Source organism: Gekko japonicus, unplaced genomic scaffold (assembly GCF_001447785.1).
Source record: "Gekko japonicus isolate JY-2015 unplaced genomic scaffold, Gekko_japonicus_V1.1 scaffold3232, whole genome shotgun sequence".
NCBI classification, from domain to species: Eukaryota; Metazoa; Chordata; class Lepidosauria; order Squamata; family Gekkonidae; genus Gekko; species Gekko japonicus.
The window spans coordinates 16,496-36,227 of record NW_015167153.1 but is presented as its reverse complement, the minus strand read 5'-3'; the positions used below and the strand labels follow the sequence as shown (position 1 = coordinate 36,227).

Sequence of the window (19,732 nt, the reverse complement as noted above, 5' to 3'; positions counted from 1 at the left end):
ATGGAGGAGGAGAATGCCCTGCCCTGCCTTTCCCCGCCTCTGCTCACCTCCCCTTCCTTTTCCCCTGCACCTTCGGCAGAGGGGCACTCTGCCAGCTCTCGTCTTCCTAGCCCGCCCCAAACTAAAATATTGTCATAAGGTTTATGTGTATTCATCCTGGGTTTTTTTTTTTTTACTCTTTTGCATATTTTATTCCCCCCCCCCATTTTTCTACATGGGGCTGGCATCCAGTTCCTCCCCAGGTTCCTTCTCTGGCTGGCAGTGGCTCTACAATGGAAGTCATCGCCTGCTACTACCCGATCCTATTAACTGGAGATGCTGGAGATTTTCCCTGTGCAGAACATTGCCCCTCCCCAACACACACACACACACAATGTGATGTTCCTAATGAACACACAAAGGCAGACCACGGGTCTGTCAAGGTCAAGGTGGCTGGCTTTAACTTGCAGTGACTGTCCAGGCTCTCAAACTGAGGTTTCTTGCCTCACCTGCTCTCATCCTTTTTAACTGGAGGTGCCAGGAATTGAACCTGAGACCTTCATGCAAAGCAATTGCCCCGCCACTGAGCCAGAGACCTTGCTTTGTGAAACTCCACGGATGTTGTGAAAATAGCATACACAGATGAGTTGCCATTTAGGTCTCTGTTGCCAGTAGGCTTTTCTCAGCCTGTGGTGATGATTCAAAGGAGGGATGTGGTTTTGTACTAAGAGATGCGCGGTGAGGAAGACGGATGGTTGCCCGTATTTAACATGGCCTGGCGGCGCTTCCTTTGTCTCTGCAGTCTGTGGATCGCCACTTCTCAAGGTGCTTGGATTTATGCCTCTGACCTCTGGTCGGCCTTGCCGCTTTGTTGCAGGGTACCAGGACTTGGTAGCTCTTCTGAAGTGGGAGGCTCCCAAACTCCTCACAAGTCTCACCTCCCCCCCCCTTCCAAAAGGATACATCACTACTTGTTTAAAATAGAGGGTTTGGTATATAGGGTGCTTTATAGCGTAACATGAAGGAAATCCCTGTCCCGAGAGGCTGATTTTCAGTCTGCCTGCTTTATAGCGTAACATGAAGGAAATCCCGAGAGGCTGATTTTCAGTCTGCTTTCAAACCTATTTCTATGGGATACTCTGTCTTCCATCTTCCTGTCTCATCGGTATCTTGTATACGTTAGTACTTTGCTCCAGGAAGCTGTAACTGGCAGGCCAAAGAACTTATCATTAGCCATCAGGATCCCCCCCCCCCATTCCAAGGGCACATCCCTTATCATATCCTGAACCAATTTTTCCTGTGTGAACTAAGATGCAGAGAAGGGTCTGTTCTTCTGTCCAAACAGCAACCCAGTTTCTGTCTGTCCTTCTTTACATCTCAGCTTCTGGCTTAAAGTTGAAGACGCCCAGAACATAGGAGAAGGTAGCTGAGATGGAAGTCACGGGAGAGCCCTGACGCCCAGAACATAGGAGAAGGTAGCTGAGAGCCCTGATTGCAGCCTCTGTGTGGAGGAGTGTAGATTGGCTTCATTTTGGCTTAAATGGGTTGGCCTGGGCAAATGCTGCCGGGCTTTTCATCATTGCTCAGCTCTGCTTTTAGCAACTCCTTTAGGATCAAGGTGCGCATGCTGCACCCAGTGTTCCCTCTAAGCTGAGTTAGTGCGAGCTAGCTCACAGTTTTTTAGCCTCCAGCTCACACATTTTTGTCTTAGCTCAGGAAGGAGGGCTCCACAGCAAGCTAACTTATGCAGCAGCCAAATTGCTCGCTCACAACTTTAATGCCAGTAGCTCACAAAGTAGAATTTTTGCTCACAGGACTCCACAGCTTAGAGGGAGCATTGGCTGCACCATACCACTGATAGTATGGGGAGGTTTCCTTAGCATTTCAGAAGAGCAGTTTTACAAGGCTGAGTAGCATGTATGCAATGGGGCTGTCCCAGTCTATTCTTGAAAACCTCCATGGAAGGAAATCCCTAAAATCTTTCTAGGTGGTTTTGTTTTCATGGTATACATACTGCACAATCCTATCCATATCTACTTGGAAGAAGTCCCCATGATGTTCATTGGTGCTTGTTCCCAGGTAAGCAAGCATAGGATTATACTCTTATCCCAAACTGCATTGAGAAACCCTAATCTAAATCCTATAGGCTATTTTTACACTGAATCAAAAAGAGCAATTTTTGCACCATTGGTGATGATGCTGGTGTAGCTCATCTCTAGGTAGACTGACTTCTCGCCAGTTGTTCTAGATTGATAAGCATGCCCTTAATAGTTTGCTTATGCAGAGCTTTCGTTTTGGGACACATGTGGTCAGGTCAGTCAGGTTCAGAAAAGCATGTTCTGTTCGCCCTGACCTGGATAGCCCAGGCAAGCCGGATCTCGTCAGATCTCAGAAGCTGAGCAGGGCTGACCCTGGTAAGTATTTGGATGAGAGACCTCCAAGAAATACCAGGGCCGGGAGGCAGAGGCAGGCTATCAAGCCACTTCTCTGAACGTCTTCCATGCCCCAATAGGAGTCGCCAGAGGTCGCCATGACTTCCAGGCACCGGACACACACACACCAAAAGAAAAAGTGTGTTCTGTTCCATGTGTGTCTTCCACAGTGTCAAAGGCGATAGTGCTCGTGAAAGCCTCTTCGGCTAGAACCCTCATGGCAGGAACGGCTAAACGATTCATGCACGCCTGCAGAAATGGCTCAGTGCTTATACAAATTGGCAAGTGTCGTTTCAGATAAACCATCGTTTAGCCCATTGTCTTACAAACCCCACTGCCAGTCTGATGCTAAAACTTGGTGCAGAGGTAGGGGGTGGGGACTCACTTAAGGACGGCACACGCGTCACCGGAGCACGATGAGGAAAGAGCTTTGCCTCTTCTGTTAGCATTGGAGATTAGAAACAGCAGCACCTGTGTCCAGGGCCGGAGGGGATGCCGCAGTGAAAGACAGTCTGGGTTGCCAGGCTGCAACTCAAAAGAAACGTCTTCTCTAGAATGCCCTGACAGCCAAGAGAAAGAGTCCACTGCCTGCCTTCTCCCCGGTTTCCATTGTCCACTTCTCCTTGACTTGCTGTGGGGCAGAATTTCTCAGCACGGAGGCATTAAAGTTGGGAAGATAGGGGCAGGTCATGACTGCAGAGCCTGCAGCAGTGAGGCAGGGGTTTCCACAGACAATATGAGACGAAAGGCCACCGTGCCCATCTGCACGCTTCATGCAGCCATACCAAAATTACAAGTCATTAGTAGTAGTAATAGTGTTCTTTTGTTCTGTATTCTGTGCCTTCGTTGCTGGTTTATAAGGAGCAGTCAGAGAGAGCAATGGATATTTACATATTCAGCCGCCCTGAGCCTCCGGGAAAGGGCGGGATATAAATGCGAAAAAATAAATAAAATAAAATAAATACATAGGCTTTCCAGTTGCTTGTACTTTAAATATCAGATTCATAGGTTCCTCTCAGTTGTGCAGTGTAGTTGTAGATGTTCAGCTGCTCTCCTTACATTAAAGTAGATGTTTTACTAGGGTGTGTGAGTGTTCTGGGTCGCCCAAGATCTAGACTTTCAGTTAAACATGAAACTTTTTAATAGAATGAAACTGATAGAGGCGGGTTTCATTGTTACGGTGACCTTTTAAAAATCATTGGTTAAGAGCTGAGAATTTTCTAAAGCTGAAATCCTAAATTTAGATACGAAGGAATCCCCTTGAATTTTCAGGGAAATTCTGAATAAACTTACTGACGGTCATGTTTTGATTCAGGGGTCCCCAACCCTTCCAAGCTCGTGGGCGCCATTGTAATTTATTTATTTATTTTTGCATTTGTGTGTGTACCTGTGCCTGGAAGTCGTGGTGACCTCTTGCGACTCACACTGGGTCATGGAGGACGTTCAGAGAAATGGCTTGACAGCCTGCCTCTGCCTCCTGACCTTGGTATTCTCTGGAGGTCTCCCATCCAAATACTTGCCGGGGTCGGCCCTGCTTAGCTTCTGAGATCGGGCTTGCCTGGGCTATCCAGACCAGGGCCGTAATTTTTTTAAAAAGGGTGCTGGATGCAAAAATGTCAGGGAGTGAAGTTATTTATAACTCTTAACAATAACTCTTTAACATTTCAAGCTGAAACTCTGTTTAACAGGAGGCATTTTAAAATGAATGTATTTTTTTGAAAAATATTTTCTTGCATACACAGTAACACAGAGAAGATCCTTGTGCTGTGGCAGCTGCCCAGCCAATCAGCTCTCCAGTGGACCTGCTGGACAAAAGCTCCACCTGGACCTGCCTGCTTTCTAAAAATATTTGGTGGGCCCCAGGAACATAAGAACATAAGGGAAGCCAATGTTGGATCAGGCCAATGGCCCATCCAGTCCAACACTCTGTCACACTATGGCCAAAAATACCAGGTACCATCAGGAAGTCCAGCAGTGGGGCCAGGACACTAGAAGCCCTCCCACTGTTGCCCCCCAACCAAGCACCAAGAATACAGAGCATCACTTGCCCTAGACCGAGAGTTCCTATCTATACCTTGTGGCTAAGAGCCACTGATGGACCTCTGCTCCATATGCTTATCCAGTTCCCTCTTGAAGCCGTCCATGCGTGTAGCCGCCACCACCTCCTGTGGCCGTGAAAGGTGTCAGTGGGAAAGGTATCAGGGGGCACCCTGGTGCCCTTGGTCACCACATTGGGGACCCCTGTTCTAACTGGAATTTTATTTTACTTACCTGCTTCATACCATTCTCTTCAGGCATGCGTTCAGGCAGCCTGCGAACGGAATAATACAATCAACAGGATCCTAAAATATAATTAAAGCAATCGGGTTTGAAGACAGTAGTATAGAACCAGCATTAAAGCCTCAGTAGCCAAACCCCCACCAAACCGAACAAGCAGATCTCCTTACTTTAATAAACAGAGTATGGTGGCTTTCCTGGGGCAAAAAGAATTCTGTGAAATTGGGGCTGTCACATTCTCTGCTCTGTAAACCCCAAATGTGGCCACCGAGAAGGCCCACGCGAAAGGGCAGGAGAGTCCATAAGAGCAAAAATGTTTCCAGAACAACAAATATGTTGGATTCTAACTATCAATGAGAGTATATTATTGAGTATTCCACAAGAATCAGTGTTTTGTATCTATGAACCAATGTGCCATCAGGTTAGAAAATAACAGGAAATGACACATTTGTTCAACTGCAGACTTCCTTGCTCTTTTGGCTGTGTGTCACTTGATGTCATTTATTGTGCTATCAGTTTAATATTTCTGGCCCTGATTCAACTCTTTGCATGTGCTTTTTGTGCATAACTGTTACCACTGATATGGGTACAGACCCTGTTATATACATATCCAGTGGGCCCAGATACTCCAGATTATACCTGGAGACCGGTGTTCCCTCTCAGCTGAGTTAGTGTGAGCTAGCTCACAGTTTTTTAGCCTCCGGCTCACACATTTTTGTCTCAGCTCAGGAAGGAGGGCTCCAGAGCAAACTTAATTTAAGCAGCAGCCAAATAGCCCACTCATAGCTTTAATGGCAGTAGCTCACAAAGTAGAATTTTTGCTCACAAGACTACACAGCTTAGAGGGAACATTGCTGGAGACCAAGCCCTACAAGGAATGACTGAGGGACTTGGGAATGTTCAGTCTGGAGAAAGGGAGGTGGGGGGTCATGAATGCTCTCTTTAAGTATTTGAAGGGCTGTCACTTAAGAGGAAACAGGGAGCTGTTCCTGTTGGCAGCAGAAGATAGGACTCACAAAAATGGGTTCAAATTACAGGCGGGAAGGTACCGGCTGGCTATTAGGAATCTTTTTTTTCACAGTTAAGAGCAGTTCAGTAGTGGAACTGGCTGTCTAGGGAGGTTTTGAGCTCCCCCTCATTGGCAGCTGGATGAATACTTGTCAAGGATGCTCTAGGGTTGGCTGATCACGCACTGAGCACTCAGGGGTTGGACTAGATGGCCTTTATGTCCCCTTTCAACTCTCTAATTCTAGATACTTGTTTTAAAAGGCCATTAAAATACATTTAAGTGACCTGTCAAAGAGGCTTAGTTATGTATTTCCTATCAAGGGCAGTTTATGAGGTCTTAACACTTCCTGAATTAAAGTGTTCTATATCTAAATATGTGTAGGCACAAACATGTCTGTTCAAACTTGGCTATGAGCATCAAAGTGAGTTCTTGACCTGCTGCATCACGGTTTGGGTAATACGCATTGTTCTTTTGAATTTCCAAGCCCAGACAGTTACGAAGAACAGAAAGAATGTTCTCGGTTTGGTACTTACAAAGGGTATTATTTACTCCCTTGTAAAACTTTTAGGAAAGAATGAGATCAAACATGACAAATTCATTTTGAGCAAACTCTTTTGCCCTTTTCTTTTTTTGTTAAAGTTCTGTATGTCTTTGAATGGCTCATTACAGGGAATTATACCTGGAAATGTGACAGTAACTTTATTGTCTGTCTCCTTATGTTTTTGCAAGCTATTGCAGGTCGCAAGCTTCTGGTAAAGTGATAAGTGGGGAGGAACATTTTTCAAGCAAGAAGTGCCTGGCCTGGTTTTACGAATATGCGGGTAAGAAACTGATGCTGGTTTTAAATTCCTCTTTTTGATACAGTTAATTAGGTATGATGTACAATTGAAATGTGTTTTAGACATGTTAACCCAGGAGATTCTAATGTGGTGCCTATAGGTACCATGACGCCCATCAGTTGTTTTCCTGGTACTCGCTAAGGTTTTTTAGAAAGTGGGCAGATGCAGGTGGGGCTTTTGTTCACTAAGGCTTCTGATTGGCCACTGGATATTTGATTGGCTGTGCAGATTGTTAGATTGTTTCTTTGACAGCAGCTGCCCCCACAGCACAATGTTCTTCACTACATAACTGAAAGTAAGCCATAGCAGCCATTTTGTGGCTGGCTCCACTTCCCAAGGCAGCCATTTTATGGCTGTGCCCACCACACTGCATCAGAATTTCAAAGGTGCCTGCAGGATCAAAAAGACTGGGAGCCCCTATGTTATTTATTTATATTTATATTTATTTATGTATTTAAATATAAACTTCCCACCCCCGGAGGGCTCAGGGCAGTGTACATCATAGTAAACATGAGCAGTTAAAACACAATGAATAAATTAATAATAGTTACAACAAATAACAATAGACTAGAGAAGAGGAGATTGGATTTATACCCCGCCCTTCACTCGGAGTCTCAGAGTGGCTTACAAACTCCTTTCCTTTCCCCACAGCAGACATCCAGTGAGGTAGGTGGGGCTGAGAGAGCTCCCTCTCGAACAGATCTGACAGAACTATGGCATGCCCTAGGTCATCCAGCAGCTGCAAGTGGAGGAGTGGGGAATCAAACCTGGTTCTCCCCGATTAGAGTTTGCGCACTTAACCACTACACCAAGTCTAGAACATATCCAGTTCACTTAGAGTACTTAAGCACAATGTGATTAGCTATAGTATCCAAATTCTAAAGTCTAATTTTAGATATGCCAGGCAACCTTGTCAGTAGTTACTTAGCCAGCCTGTCACATCCTCGTGCTCTTCTCTGCTAACCGGGATCCCGGAGGAAGCAACAATGGGAATCGGTGCCTGTTCTTCTCTACCAACAGCAAAAAAAGGTTGATCACAGGATGGATACCCTACTGTTGCCTTCCTTTGAACACATGACTGTATAGTGACTGTTCCCTGTACTCAATTTTCTGTTGTGTGCGAAAGGATTAATCTCTCATCATAAGAACATAAGAGACGCCAATGTTGGATCAGGCCAAAGGCCCATCCAGTCCAACACTCTGTGTCACACAGTGGCCAGAAATACCAGTGCCATCAGGAGGTCCACCAGTGGGGCCAGGACATTAGAAGCCCTCCCACTGTTGACCTCCCCCCAAGCACCAAGAAGACAGAGCATCATTCCCATCATTCCCCAAAACATAGATAGTCTAACAAGAAGGTGGCAGCATGGCTAAGAGGATGCTGTTTTATCCTTGTTCTGCATTCAAGGCTGTCGTGCTGTATTTTCCTGTCTGATTTTGTTTGTGTTTGCTGGCCAATCTCTATTGTACAGATTTGTATGATAAAATAACCTGGCACGGCCAGTGTCCACAATAGAGGTCTGTGTACAACTGTGCTTGCATGAACCAGAGACGTCCAGTGGCATTTCACTAACTGTTTGAGGGGTGCAGGGTCTTCCTTAAGCTAGAAGGCTAAAATACAAGATTATTCTTTAGATCAGATTAGTTCCCTTGCACATGACTTCAGTCTTAAATATGCAAATTATAAAGTGCTTCTGAAGCGGCAATTCTATTTAACATGAAAATGCAAGAATTAAAATAACTTTGCATCCGTTCAGCATTCTGTACAAATTGCACATGGAGAGATCTTTTCTTTTAAAAAAGTAACACAGTGGATGTAGTACAGGGGCCCTGCTGAATGCAACAAAGAGATCAGACGTGTGCTGTATACACCCTTCCCACAGGCCATGTCCCAAAGCATTCCGTCCTCCTGCCTCGATTACAGTTAAAAGGGACAAAATTGCTGACGCTTTCCTTAAAAGTAGAAAAGCTAGAAGGAAAGAACTCATTCCAGTGAAGGGGAAGAGGATGTCAGTCGTCCTGAAACCTGTTCCAGCCCCATAACTACAGTTGAAAAAGAACATAAGAGACGTCAATGTTGGATCAGGCCAAAGGCCCATCCAGTCCAACACTCTGTATCACACAGTGGCCAGAAATACCAGTGCCATCAGGAGGTCCCCCAGTGGGGCCAGGACATTAGAAGCCCTCCCACTGTTGACCGCCCCAAGCACCAAGAAGACAGAGCATCACTTGCCCCAGAGTCCCTGTCTATACCTTGTGGCTAATAGCCACTGATGGACCTCTGCTCCATATGCTTATCCAATTCCCTCTTGAAGCCGTCCATGCTTGTAGCCGCCACCACTTCCTGTGGCAGTGAATTCCATGTGTTAATCACTCTTTGGGTGAAGAAGTACTTCCTTTTATCCATAGCTAGCGCTATGATGATCTGAGGCTGGGGTCTCCAGCGTTCTGCTTGTGGGCACCATGGCACCCACTGATACCTTTTCTCATGTTTACCAAGTGTTTTGAAGAAGTGGGTAGGGTCAGGTGCTGCTTTTGCCCCGCAGGGCTTCTGATTGACTGCTGGAGATTTGGTTGGCTGGGCAGATTTTTTAAACATTGCTTTGGCAGCGACAGTCAGCACAGCACAAGGATCTACATCATGCTACTGGAGTTAAGCTGTGGCAATCATTTTGCGGCTGGCTCAGGTTCCTGTGGCAGCCATTTTGTGGCAGCTATATTGTTGCTGCGTGCACCGTGCCGTGTCAGAATTCCAGATGTTCCCACAGGTTCAAAATGGTTGGGGGCCCCTGATTTGAAGGGTGTTTATGTGAAATATCCTCCAGTGCTTTGCCTCAGCAAGGGCTCAGTTTCGTGTTCATTGGGCCAGCGCATCTGGAAGGACACATTTGGTGGCTCAGTTGGGTCTTGGAACCCCGGACTCTGTCAAAAGCTACAGAGCAACAGAGTGAAGAGAGCAAATAGCTGCGGAGGGAGAGGGTTGAACCACCCCTGCCCCTCTTGTGGCTTCTCTGCCCCACATTCCTGCAGTCCTAATGCAGTATGCCACCAAGAGTTTGCTTTGCTTATAAATGAAAGACACAAATATGACGTGTATGTCATATGTATCTCAAGCTGCTTTCTTCTCACTGAAGGTGATGATGAAGTTGTAGGGCCGGAAGGAATGGAGAAATTCTGTGAGGATATTGGCGTTGAACCTGAAAACGTGAGTTTTGCTACTGGAGATTTTCTAGCCATGTAGTGAAAAACTGAATCATTTCAGTTTTCCATTGTTTTTGCTTCCTTTGTGTTCTGGGTTTCTGTTGTCTCCCCCAATCAAACATGGGGCCAATGCTCCCTCTAAGCTGTGGAGTCTTGTGAGCATAAATTCTACTTTGTGAGCTACTGGCATGAAAGTTGTGAGCGGGGAATTTGGCTGCTGCGTAAATTAGTTTGCTCCGGAGCCATCCTTCCTGAGCGAAGACAACAATGTGTGAGCCGGAGGCTAAAAAACTGTGAGCTAGCTCACACTAACTCAGCTTAGAGGGAACACTGCTTGGGACCCTGGTTTTATTATTATTCTTTTTTAAAAAAATGGGTTAGATGGAATGATTCATTACTTAATGATCTCCAAAAACGGTTGTTAAAAATTGAGTTCAAGGGTGGAACAACATTCGAATACGCTGGGTTCTTAACCCTTTATCTTCCTTGTAAGGTAAAATGAGGGTAGAAGCGTAATTGTAAAGGAGAATGGGAAGGAAGTGCTCACCAGGCCATTTGCAGATGTTGCCTTCTGTTCTCCAGTTTCTGCAGGCAGACATAATAAGCACAACTAACGGAAAAACAACACTGGAGGTATTTACGGGTGGGGGGGGATGTAATTGGGCACGGAAGGTGTTAGTTGGCGTTAAGAGTCTACATTAAAACTCCCAACAAGTTTTTTTGCCCTTAGGCAAATCTACAGAAATCTTAGATAAATCGTGTAATCTTAAATTAATTAAAATATTGCTACCTGAGAATAAGAGATGTACTCATAAAACCATTAAAGAACATGGAGGGGCAATAAACCCAAGTCTCTATTAAAATAGGATAAAAAAGCAAAAAAAAATGCATCATCAGTATACGTTAACACTGAAATTGCTTACGGCAATTTACACTGGAAACGTCAGTGTTCTAATCAGCACTAAGCACTATACCTTTAAATGCAACAAGTCTGAAAACAGGAGTAAAATCTGCATAACTAGACTGAACAGATAAACTCACTTTTGAAACACACACATTCCTTCCAGTAAAAGAGAGAAGCTGTGTCTCTTTGCATAAATGTTACTAATGGCTGATGGGGAAAAGAAATGATGCATCCTTCAGCTAGGATAAATCTGTTGTGATGGCTCAAGATTTTCTTTTAACCCCTTAGTAGGCATATTCCTTATGTGCTAGCTAGTCTCTGCCATGGAGCACTCTTCCGCTTTCATTAATACTTAAGTTTACACAAGGGCTTATTGGAAACTGTGACGAAATGGCATTTACCTGGGTGTGTAAGATGGAGGCCATCTGTACCTGGTGCTTAAAATGGTTCCCCATAAGGGTAAGTGGCCTGTAGTTCCGGATGGGGGCCTGCAGGGATAACCCTCACCAGGTTGATGGGACTTGCTCATTTGCCTGCCTACATTTCCCAGAAGCGCTAGAGGAAAAGGGTGGGAAAATATGGACACTCCCCAGGGGTGGAGCTAGGGGGATAAAGGCTTTGGCCCTGAGGGGGGAGTTCGGTCTTCAGCCTGGTCTTCAGCCTTTGACTCAGCACGGACAGCAGCTTCAAGAGAGCAGACAGGTGGGGGCTCCTGTTTCCTGAAACTCCAGGGCATCCAGGCCACTATAAACCGTGGTAGACAGCCAGGAGGGCAACAGTACCGGTGACCAGTCTGGTGAAGGGCTGGGGTTTCTCCACAACCTCCAGAGACAGAGAGGGGGACAGAGGAATGGCGTTTTAAATCGTATTTATCTTTTGCCCAGGTTGTCTTAATGTTCTCGTGTTTATTTTCTGCGCTTAACTTGTACATAGTTAAAATAAAATTTCTTTTTGGAATTCTAAGACCTGGTGTGCCTTGACCACTTAGTCCTCCCCGCTCAGCGCATTACCAGAAGCAAAAGGGATGCCAGGGAACCAAACGGGCCCAAATCGGAGGGGTTGCCAACTCTCCAGGGGACGCCCAAAAATTGCGGTACCAACTTCCCAAGGTTGGGGAATCAGCCAGAGGGGTCTCACTGTCCCTCTAGGAAGGTGGTGTCAATTCCGTGAGTGGTGGCAGCATGTAATGAAGGGAAATAGCCGCACCAGAAGGGTGGGAAGGCAAAAATGGGTTTGTGAGCCACAGAACAGCCGCTCAGTCTCCCAGGGCTGAGGGTGGGTCCCTGTTTCATCACAGAAACCACTGGTTTTCACTATCAGAAACGCTAGTGCTAGAGGTAATGTGCTCCATGGAAGAGACTATCCAGCATGCAGGGAAATTGTTCATAGGATCTAAGCAATAGTTTGCAGTCTTAAAACCCAAGATGCTTCTTGTTTTGTAATAGCATGCCAAATCTTTTTACAGTCTAAAAAGTGATATCTCTGGGTTTGAATGTCAATACAAGGCAACAGATCTTTTCTGAAGAATACTTACATTGGTGTTTCTCAGTTCCTTAATGTATGAGAAGGACTTTTGATCTATATTGCTTGGTTGAAACTACATGCGGCAGAGTCCTTCTGCTTTTATAACTGTTGTCAGGATTCACAAATTTTTTCATTGTGCGTGTGATTCCAGAATGCCTCTGGAATCCCAATTCCAGACAGAACTTGCAGATTTCTTTTGAATATACCGTATTTTTTGTACCATAAGACTCACTTTTTCTTCCAAAAAAAGTGGGAGGAAAAGTGAGTGCGTCTTATGGACTGAAGGTTCAGAATATTTTTTCCCTGTTTTCCTCCTTTAAAAACTAGGTGCGTCTTAAGGTCAGGTGCGTCTTATGGTCCGAAAAATACGGTAATTACTATGCACCCTTGAGTCTTTTCAGATGCTTAGTTGTCTTAATCATAGATTGCCACAAATATGTCATGACCAACAAATACTGATTCTAATATATGCTGTTCTTTAAACCCATGCCTGTGTTGTCACAAAGGGTATTGCAGACAACTTTTATTTTCTTTACTCCTGTCCTGGTAGATCTGAATGTTCCATCATGTACTTTCTGTAGAGCATTAGAGGAATAACTTCCAGGAGCCAAATTGCACTGTAGAATAAAGACTTTCATTTCAACATCACCCAGTTTGGAACAAGTTCTCTTTGGTAAAAATGACTATATGACAGTTACAGGAGGAATTAAGCCATAAAACTGTAAGGGTATGTGACAAACTGCCAGGGTTGAATGATTTTTAAATTAATCTTTATCCAAATGCACCTGAGTTGCAATTTCAAGAATGAACTAAATATTGAATAGAAAAGGTATCCGGTATTTTTTTTCCCTTGTGTGTTTATCTGTTCCATTTTTCTCTTCTCCCATTTAGATTATTATGTTAGTTTTAGCCTGGAAACTGGAGGCTGAAAGCATGGGATTTTTTACCAAGGAAGAATGGTTGAAGGGGATGACCTCATTGCAGTAAGAACTTCCTGTATTTGAAATCGCATTTGTATGTGGGTTTGTGAATGAAATGACAGATCTGTTTTGGGGTTTTTTCTTTCAGTTACCTAGTAACTTAGTTGATTGTCTGTAGGGTCATCCAGTTCAAACAGGCTTCTTAGTCATTTGCTGCGACTGCCTGCCATAGAAACATAGAGCTGGAAGGGATCTGAAGGGTCATCTAGTCTAACCCCTGGCACATTGCAGGAAATTTACAACTATCCTCCTCCACTCCCCCAGTGACCCCTGCTGTGTGCCCAGAGAAAGGGGGAAAAACCTCCAGGATCTCTCGCCAATCTGACCTGGAGGAAAACTTCCTTCCTGACCCCAAAGTGGTGAACATGTAAGAAGGGGCCATGTGAACTGGGCACTGACTCTTCCCTTCCTGCCCTCCCTCTCATGATCTGCCTAAGTTCACAGAATCAGCATTGCTGTCAGATGGCCATCTAGCCTCTGCTTGAAAAGCTTCAAAGAAGGAGAGTCCACCACCTTCCAAGGAAGCCTGATCCACTGAGGAACCGCTCGAACTGTCAGGAAGTTCTTCCTAATGTTTAGCCGAAAACTCTTCTGATTTAATTCCAACCCATTGGTTTTGGTCCGACCTTCTGGGGCTCTTTGTTGCCCTCCTTGACACGTTCCAGCTTGTCAACATCCTTCTTAAACTGCAATGCCTGAAACTGATCACATGTTTCATGATGGTGAGGGTTTTTTCTCCTGACGACCAGGCTAGATGAATCTAGAGGGAGGAAGCTTTAGGATGGAGTGGGACTGAAGATGGTCAAATAGAAGTTGCTTTTTAGTTCTGTCTTAACCCAAAAATGGCTCCTCCTCTTTTTCTTAGGAAGGGGAACTAGTGGGAGCATATCACCCTTTACTCCTCCCCGCCAACCTGCCTTCAGGCCCGATAGGCAGGGGTCATTGCTTTGTTCTCCCCTGTGTCTTTTTGGTGGTGTCTGGCCTGTAGAGTATCATAGTTCTGTGTCGGTTTTGCGGCTAATGCAGTCGTGTCTCCAAGAGTACTTTCTGTTTCTCCATAGCAGTGAATTGTATCTTACCTTATTCATAATACTAGCCACTGTTTCCATAAAAGGTAGTCAAATGAGTTCTGCATGAAGAAGTGAAAGTCAGGGACTACGGGGGGGAGGGTAGAGACGGGAGCTCACTCCGTCATGCAGCACACTCGGGTCTCGAACTGCTGAACTACCGACCTTCCACAGCCTGCAGTTCAGTGTCTTAACCACTTGAGCCACCACTTGAGCTGCCCAATAGGCAGGGGTTATTGCTTTGTTCTCCCCTGTGTCTTTTTGGTGGTGTCTGGCCTGTAGAGTATCATAGTTCTGTGTCGGTTTTGCGGCTAATGCAGTCGTGTCTCCAAGAGTACTTTCTGTTTCTCCATAGCAGTGAATTGTATCTTACCTTATTCATAATACTAGCCACTGTTTCCATAAAAGGTAGTCAAATGGGTTCTGCAGGAAGAAGTGAAAGTCAGGGACTTAATCTGCTACCTGCCTTGATGATCTTAGTATTTGGAGCGGGAAACTTGATTCCCTCTCCCTTTCCTGATCATCGGAGATCAAAGCCTGTCTGTGTTGTCCCACAGAAGTCAATAGTGTCACTGCGTACTGAACCAGCCACCATTTGCCAAATTCTGCTCTCAGCTAAGTCTTGCCTGGGGTCTAAATCTTAGTCATTTTAGAGTGTGATGGCATGTTGGGGAAGGGATGCAGAATATTGGGGGAGCGATGGAGAGAATGTTGGGGACTGGCTATTTCCCTCTTGTACGAGGGAGGGCATTCTGCTCAAGCCTGAGGGAAATTCCTGCTTCTCAGTATTTAGTTAGAAAGAATCAGTGTACCCGAGAGCATGTTACAGTGTGTGCTTGTTGAAAGTTTGAAATCGTCCGTAGGCTCATAACTATGTCCCTCTAGCTCTTCACCATCCAACAGCTTGCTTATAAGTATACTTGAAGCACTTGGTCCATGGTCTTAACAAAACCTTCCTCTTCCTGGCTGCTCATCTAAATAGGTGAACAAAAAAGTTTTCATTAATGATTTTCTGTGTGGCTTTCTTCCTGAAATATGTTTTGCTACTCCTAATTTAAACTGAGATTGTCATGTTGAATTTCAGTTTTAAAAAGAAGCCATAACAGTGAATAAAGTATGATTCAAAGCTGGATTTAAATTTGTTCTGTAGTCCTGATCCCCTCTAAGTCAGATGACAAGGCAAGTTTCCCTTGGGATTAGTCTACAAGACAGTAGTGACATTCCACCATCACATTAAATTGTAGTTAATCAGTTTTGTTGACATTGGGCAAGAATTCAGCTTTTTGGCTATGCAGCTCTTGCTTCCTCCCATCTTTCCTAGCAGGTGAAGCTTGACTGAAAACTACATCAGTTTGGTGTGGTGGTTAAGTGCGCGGACTCTAATCTGGGAGAACCGGGTTTGATTCCTCACTCCTCCACTTGCAGCTGCTGGATGACCTTGGACAAGCCATAGTTCTGGCACAGCTGTTCTCTCAAGGGCAGTTCTCTCAGAGCTCTCTCAGCCCCACCTACCTCACAGGGTTTCTGTTGTGGGGAGGGGAAGAGAAAGGAGTTTGTAAGCCACTCTGAGTGAAGGGCGGGGTATAAATCCAGTCTCCTCCTCCTCCTCCTCCTCCTTTTCATCAAGGATCAGTTTGCTGTAATGTCTGAGTGTAGGTGACTTGGCAAATTGGAATTGTTTTCCCCTCCACAAACCAGGATTCTGAACCTCAGTTTAATCCCAGTTTACAGTCCTGGTGTGTGGGGAGCATTGCAAACCGCAGTGTGCCAAGACACCTTCATCCAGGCATCTTGAAAATGGGGGCTTAATCTAGCCCAATAGTTTTCAGTCAGGTTCCTTTCCGAAGATGAGTTGGAGGGCTCAGGGTGGACATACATTCATGGTAGATGAGCTGTTTGTGTTAGATGTTAGCAGACTGCTGTTGAAGAACACTGTTTTATGTCACCTGAATGCATCTTTATTTTGAAGACTATTGTTACGCAAAGCTCCAGTACACTTGCAACCCTTGTAGCTAGCAAAAGTGTCCTTCTGGTGGCAAAGAGAAAACACATGTATTGTGGGGTATTGATTGCTGAGACCATAATCTGTGTGTACGGGGGGTGTCAAGATACAGACCAACATTCAAAACAAACGGAGGGGGATACGCTTCTTAAATAAGAAAATTAATGTATTAACTTAACAGAAAGAGAACCAAATTAAGTCAGGTAAATAAAAAATAGAGGTGTTACAGAAAGGAAATAAATGCACATGCAAAGTACAAGCACAGTTTAAACCCTTTCCCTAACAAACTATCTGCTACCAAGGGAGAAAAACATACAAGCCTGCTTCCTGAAGACAGCTGGGCAGTTCTGTAGATGTGCAGCAGGATGGGGTGGAAAAGTAGAGAACCCAACTGTGCAGCTGGGGTAACAGACTGGGATCCAAAACCTGCTACAGATTGGAGGGGTTGATGGATACCTTTTTGTACATTTTAGCTAAGACTGAGGAGGGGGAAAGATTTTGGCTTTGGAATGTGGGAGAGATGAAAAGTCCATCTCTCAGGAGATGAGCTAATTTGTAAGGGGCTTTCAGTGTGCATCGTGAAGGGGAGTTTTGCTTTTTTCCTTACAGGTAAAAATATCAAGGAGAAATGCTCCTTTAGGGAGATTTTAGATAGGTGAGTAGATGGCTGAGCACTTTACATGATGGAATAAGGGGCGAAATCTTCCTATCCAGCACTTAAGATAAGGAGGAAGTGGGTGGGGCTGGCCTGTTGCTCATTGTCTTGATTATTTGGGCCATCATATCAGGGAGGGAACTCCTTAGGTCCTTGGGAAAAAGGCTCTTCGGTTGACTCCCACTGGATATGGCATTCGCATGACTAATGGAGGCACTGCTTCATGATCCTAGCATGGGCTCAGTGTGACTCACTGTCATTTTGATAATATTTTGATCCAGACTCCATTTTTCATTGCTAGGCCCATGCTAAGATGTGCAAGCAGACATGGATTCAAAACAGAGGTCTTCTGTGAGGGGGGAATCCCATGGCATCACTATGTAGTTATTATATACTTAATATCTTCGGTGTGCTGCTTCTAGCAAGCCTGTTGTCATAAATATTGAGGGGCCTGTCTAAAAGTGTTAGTGTACAATTCATTTCTGATTAAAACCTGATCAAAAGTTGAAGATACCAGCAAATCAGGCCCAAGTAACGTTGTTTGTATAACAGCCAGGAATATGACCCAGCATTTGTCTTTGGAAAGCATATCTGTTCCTGGTAGTAGATGTTGTTGTTGTTCAGTCACACAGTCAAGTCTGACTCTTCACGACCCCATGGACCACATCACTCCAGACCCTCCTGTCCTCTGCTGTCCTCCAGAGCCTGCTCAACTTAATGTTTGTTGTATCGATAACACTGTCTAGCCATCTCACCCTTCTTCTTTTACCTTCAGTCTTTCCCAGCATCAGGGTCTTCTCCAGTGAGTGCTCCCTTCTCATTTGGTGGCCAAAGTATTTGAGCTTCAGATTCAGTATCTGGCCTTCCAGGGAACAGTCAGGTGTGATTTCCTTTAAGATTGACTGATTTGATCTCCTTGCAGTCCAAGGGACCCTGAAGTGTCTTCTCCAGCACCATAATTCAAATGCATCTATTCTTCAGCGCTCGGCCTTCCTTATGGTCCAGCTCTCGCAGCCATACATGACTACTGGGAATACCATTGCTTTGACCATCCGGACTTTTGTCAGGGTGATGTCTCTACTTTTTATTATGCTGTCTAGGTTTGCCACAGCTTTCCTCCCAAGGAGCAGGCATCTTTTAATTTCATGGCTGCAGTCACCGTCTGCAGTGATCTGGGATCCCAGGAACGTGAAGTCTGTTACTGCTTCCATGAATTCCCCTTCTATTTGCCAAGGAGTGATGTGTCCGGGTGCCATGATCTTAGTTTTTTTGATGCTGAGTTTCAAGTCAACTTTTGCACTCTTGTCTTTCACCTTCAGGAAGAAGCTCTTTAGGTCCTCTTCACTTTCTGCCATTAGAGTGGTATTCAGTGTTCCCTCTAAGCTGAGTTAGTGTGAGCTAGCTCACAGTTTTTTAGCCTCCAGCTCACACATTTTTGTCTTAGCTCAGAAAGGAGGGCTCCAGAGCAAACTAATTTATGCAGTAGCCAAATCGCTTGCTCACAACTTTAATGCCAGTAGCTCACAAAGTGAAATTTTTGCTCACTAGACTCCACAGCTTAGAGGGAACATTGGTGGTATTGTCTGCATATCTGAGGTTATTCATGTTTTTCCCGGCAATGTTAATTCCAGCTTGTGATTCATGCAGGCCAGCATTTTGCATGATGTACTCTGTTATGCTATTTTTTTAAGGAAATTGTATTTCCCTTCCCATCATATGCTCATTGTCACCTTTCATTTTAGATGTGACTGCACAGAGAAACTACAAAGTAAATTTGATTTTTTGCGTTCACAATTGAATGACATTTCAACATTTAAGAACATCTACAGATATGCGTTTGATTTTGCAAGGGTAAGTCCAGCCGCTCCTTAGGAACCAAGTTACCTCAAGATGCCATTTGTTGCAGGTTCTCAGTCTTGCTTTTTCATTTTAGGATAAAGACCAGAGAAGTCTTGATATCGATACTGCAAAATCTATGTTAGCTCTTCTACTAGGAAGAACGTGGCCACTGTTTTCGGTATTTTACCAATACTTAGAGGTTTGTTTGTTTGTTTGTTTTTAAACTACCCAGCTCAGGCTTCAATATAATCTGCTTTGCAAACAACAATTCGCTAAGGGGGTAATCCTTTAACGGTGTTACATCCTTCTAAACCCATTGATTTTAGTGAATTTAGAAGGGTGTTAACTCTGTTTAGGGTTGCACTGTAGATAATCTACTCAATTACAAGGTGAGATTGCTGAATTTGAGTTAATTCACAAGTTCCGAACAATGGAGGGGGGGAGGGGTGAATAAGGACATAGGATTCTTATCTCACTACAGATGCTGATTTTCTTCCCCCAAGCATTTCCTCTCTGCTCTAAGCCGATTACAGAGTACATGGTACCTTTGCATCCTTTACAAGCATCCTTTACAACACCCCACACACACACACACACACACACACCTTCTTCTTAGGAAAAAAGGACTCAGATCTCCATTTCTACGGGTTGAAGGGAGCTTTGAATCTCGAAAGCTCATACCCTGAAACTCTCATTCGCGCTATTGGACCCGACTTTCTACTCAATGTTAGCCGTGGTCTTAAATGTGCCCGGTGACTGTAGCCCAGTCCAGATGAGGGCCCCATGCATTCACTAAACCACACAGGGAGAGAGAGCCCCTGTGAGCAGACTGGCTCCACCCCCTGCCTCTTCTGCGATCACCTGGTCGTCTGCAGGGTGTGACTGCTCTGGGGAAGCCGCTACATAAACTCTCCTTCCCCATAATCCCTGCTGCTGCTTTCCGAGTGTTGCTGATCATGGGGAGGGAGAGTTTTGCAGATGACTGAGTGATCCCATGGAGACGGGTGCTCTCGTGGCCGCTGTT

At 44.9% G+C, this 19,732-nt stretch overlaps 1 protein-coding gene across 1 annotated transcript in view; it reads left to right on the top strand.

The window, feature by feature from the left end:
• The first annotated feature begins 6,430 nt into the window (after positions 1–6,430).
• Positions 6,431–19,732, top strand: part of DCUN1D5 (defective in cullin neddylation 1 domain containing 5) — a 16,323-nt gene continuing 3,021 nt past the window's right edge. Inside the window, exons 1-5 of the mRNA XM_015413101.1 lie at positions 6,431–6,518; positions 9,671–9,741; positions 13,057–13,148; positions 18,612–18,720; positions 18,803–18,907. Coding sequence (XP_015268587.1) covers positions 9,700–9,741; positions 13,057–13,148; positions 18,612–18,720; positions 18,803–18,907 — 348 coding nt within the window. The 5' untranslated portion in view covers positions 6,431–6,518; positions 9,671–9,699. The remainder of the gene's footprint in view (positions 6,519–9,670; positions 9,742–13,056; positions 13,149–18,611; positions 18,721–18,802; positions 18,908–19,732) is intronic.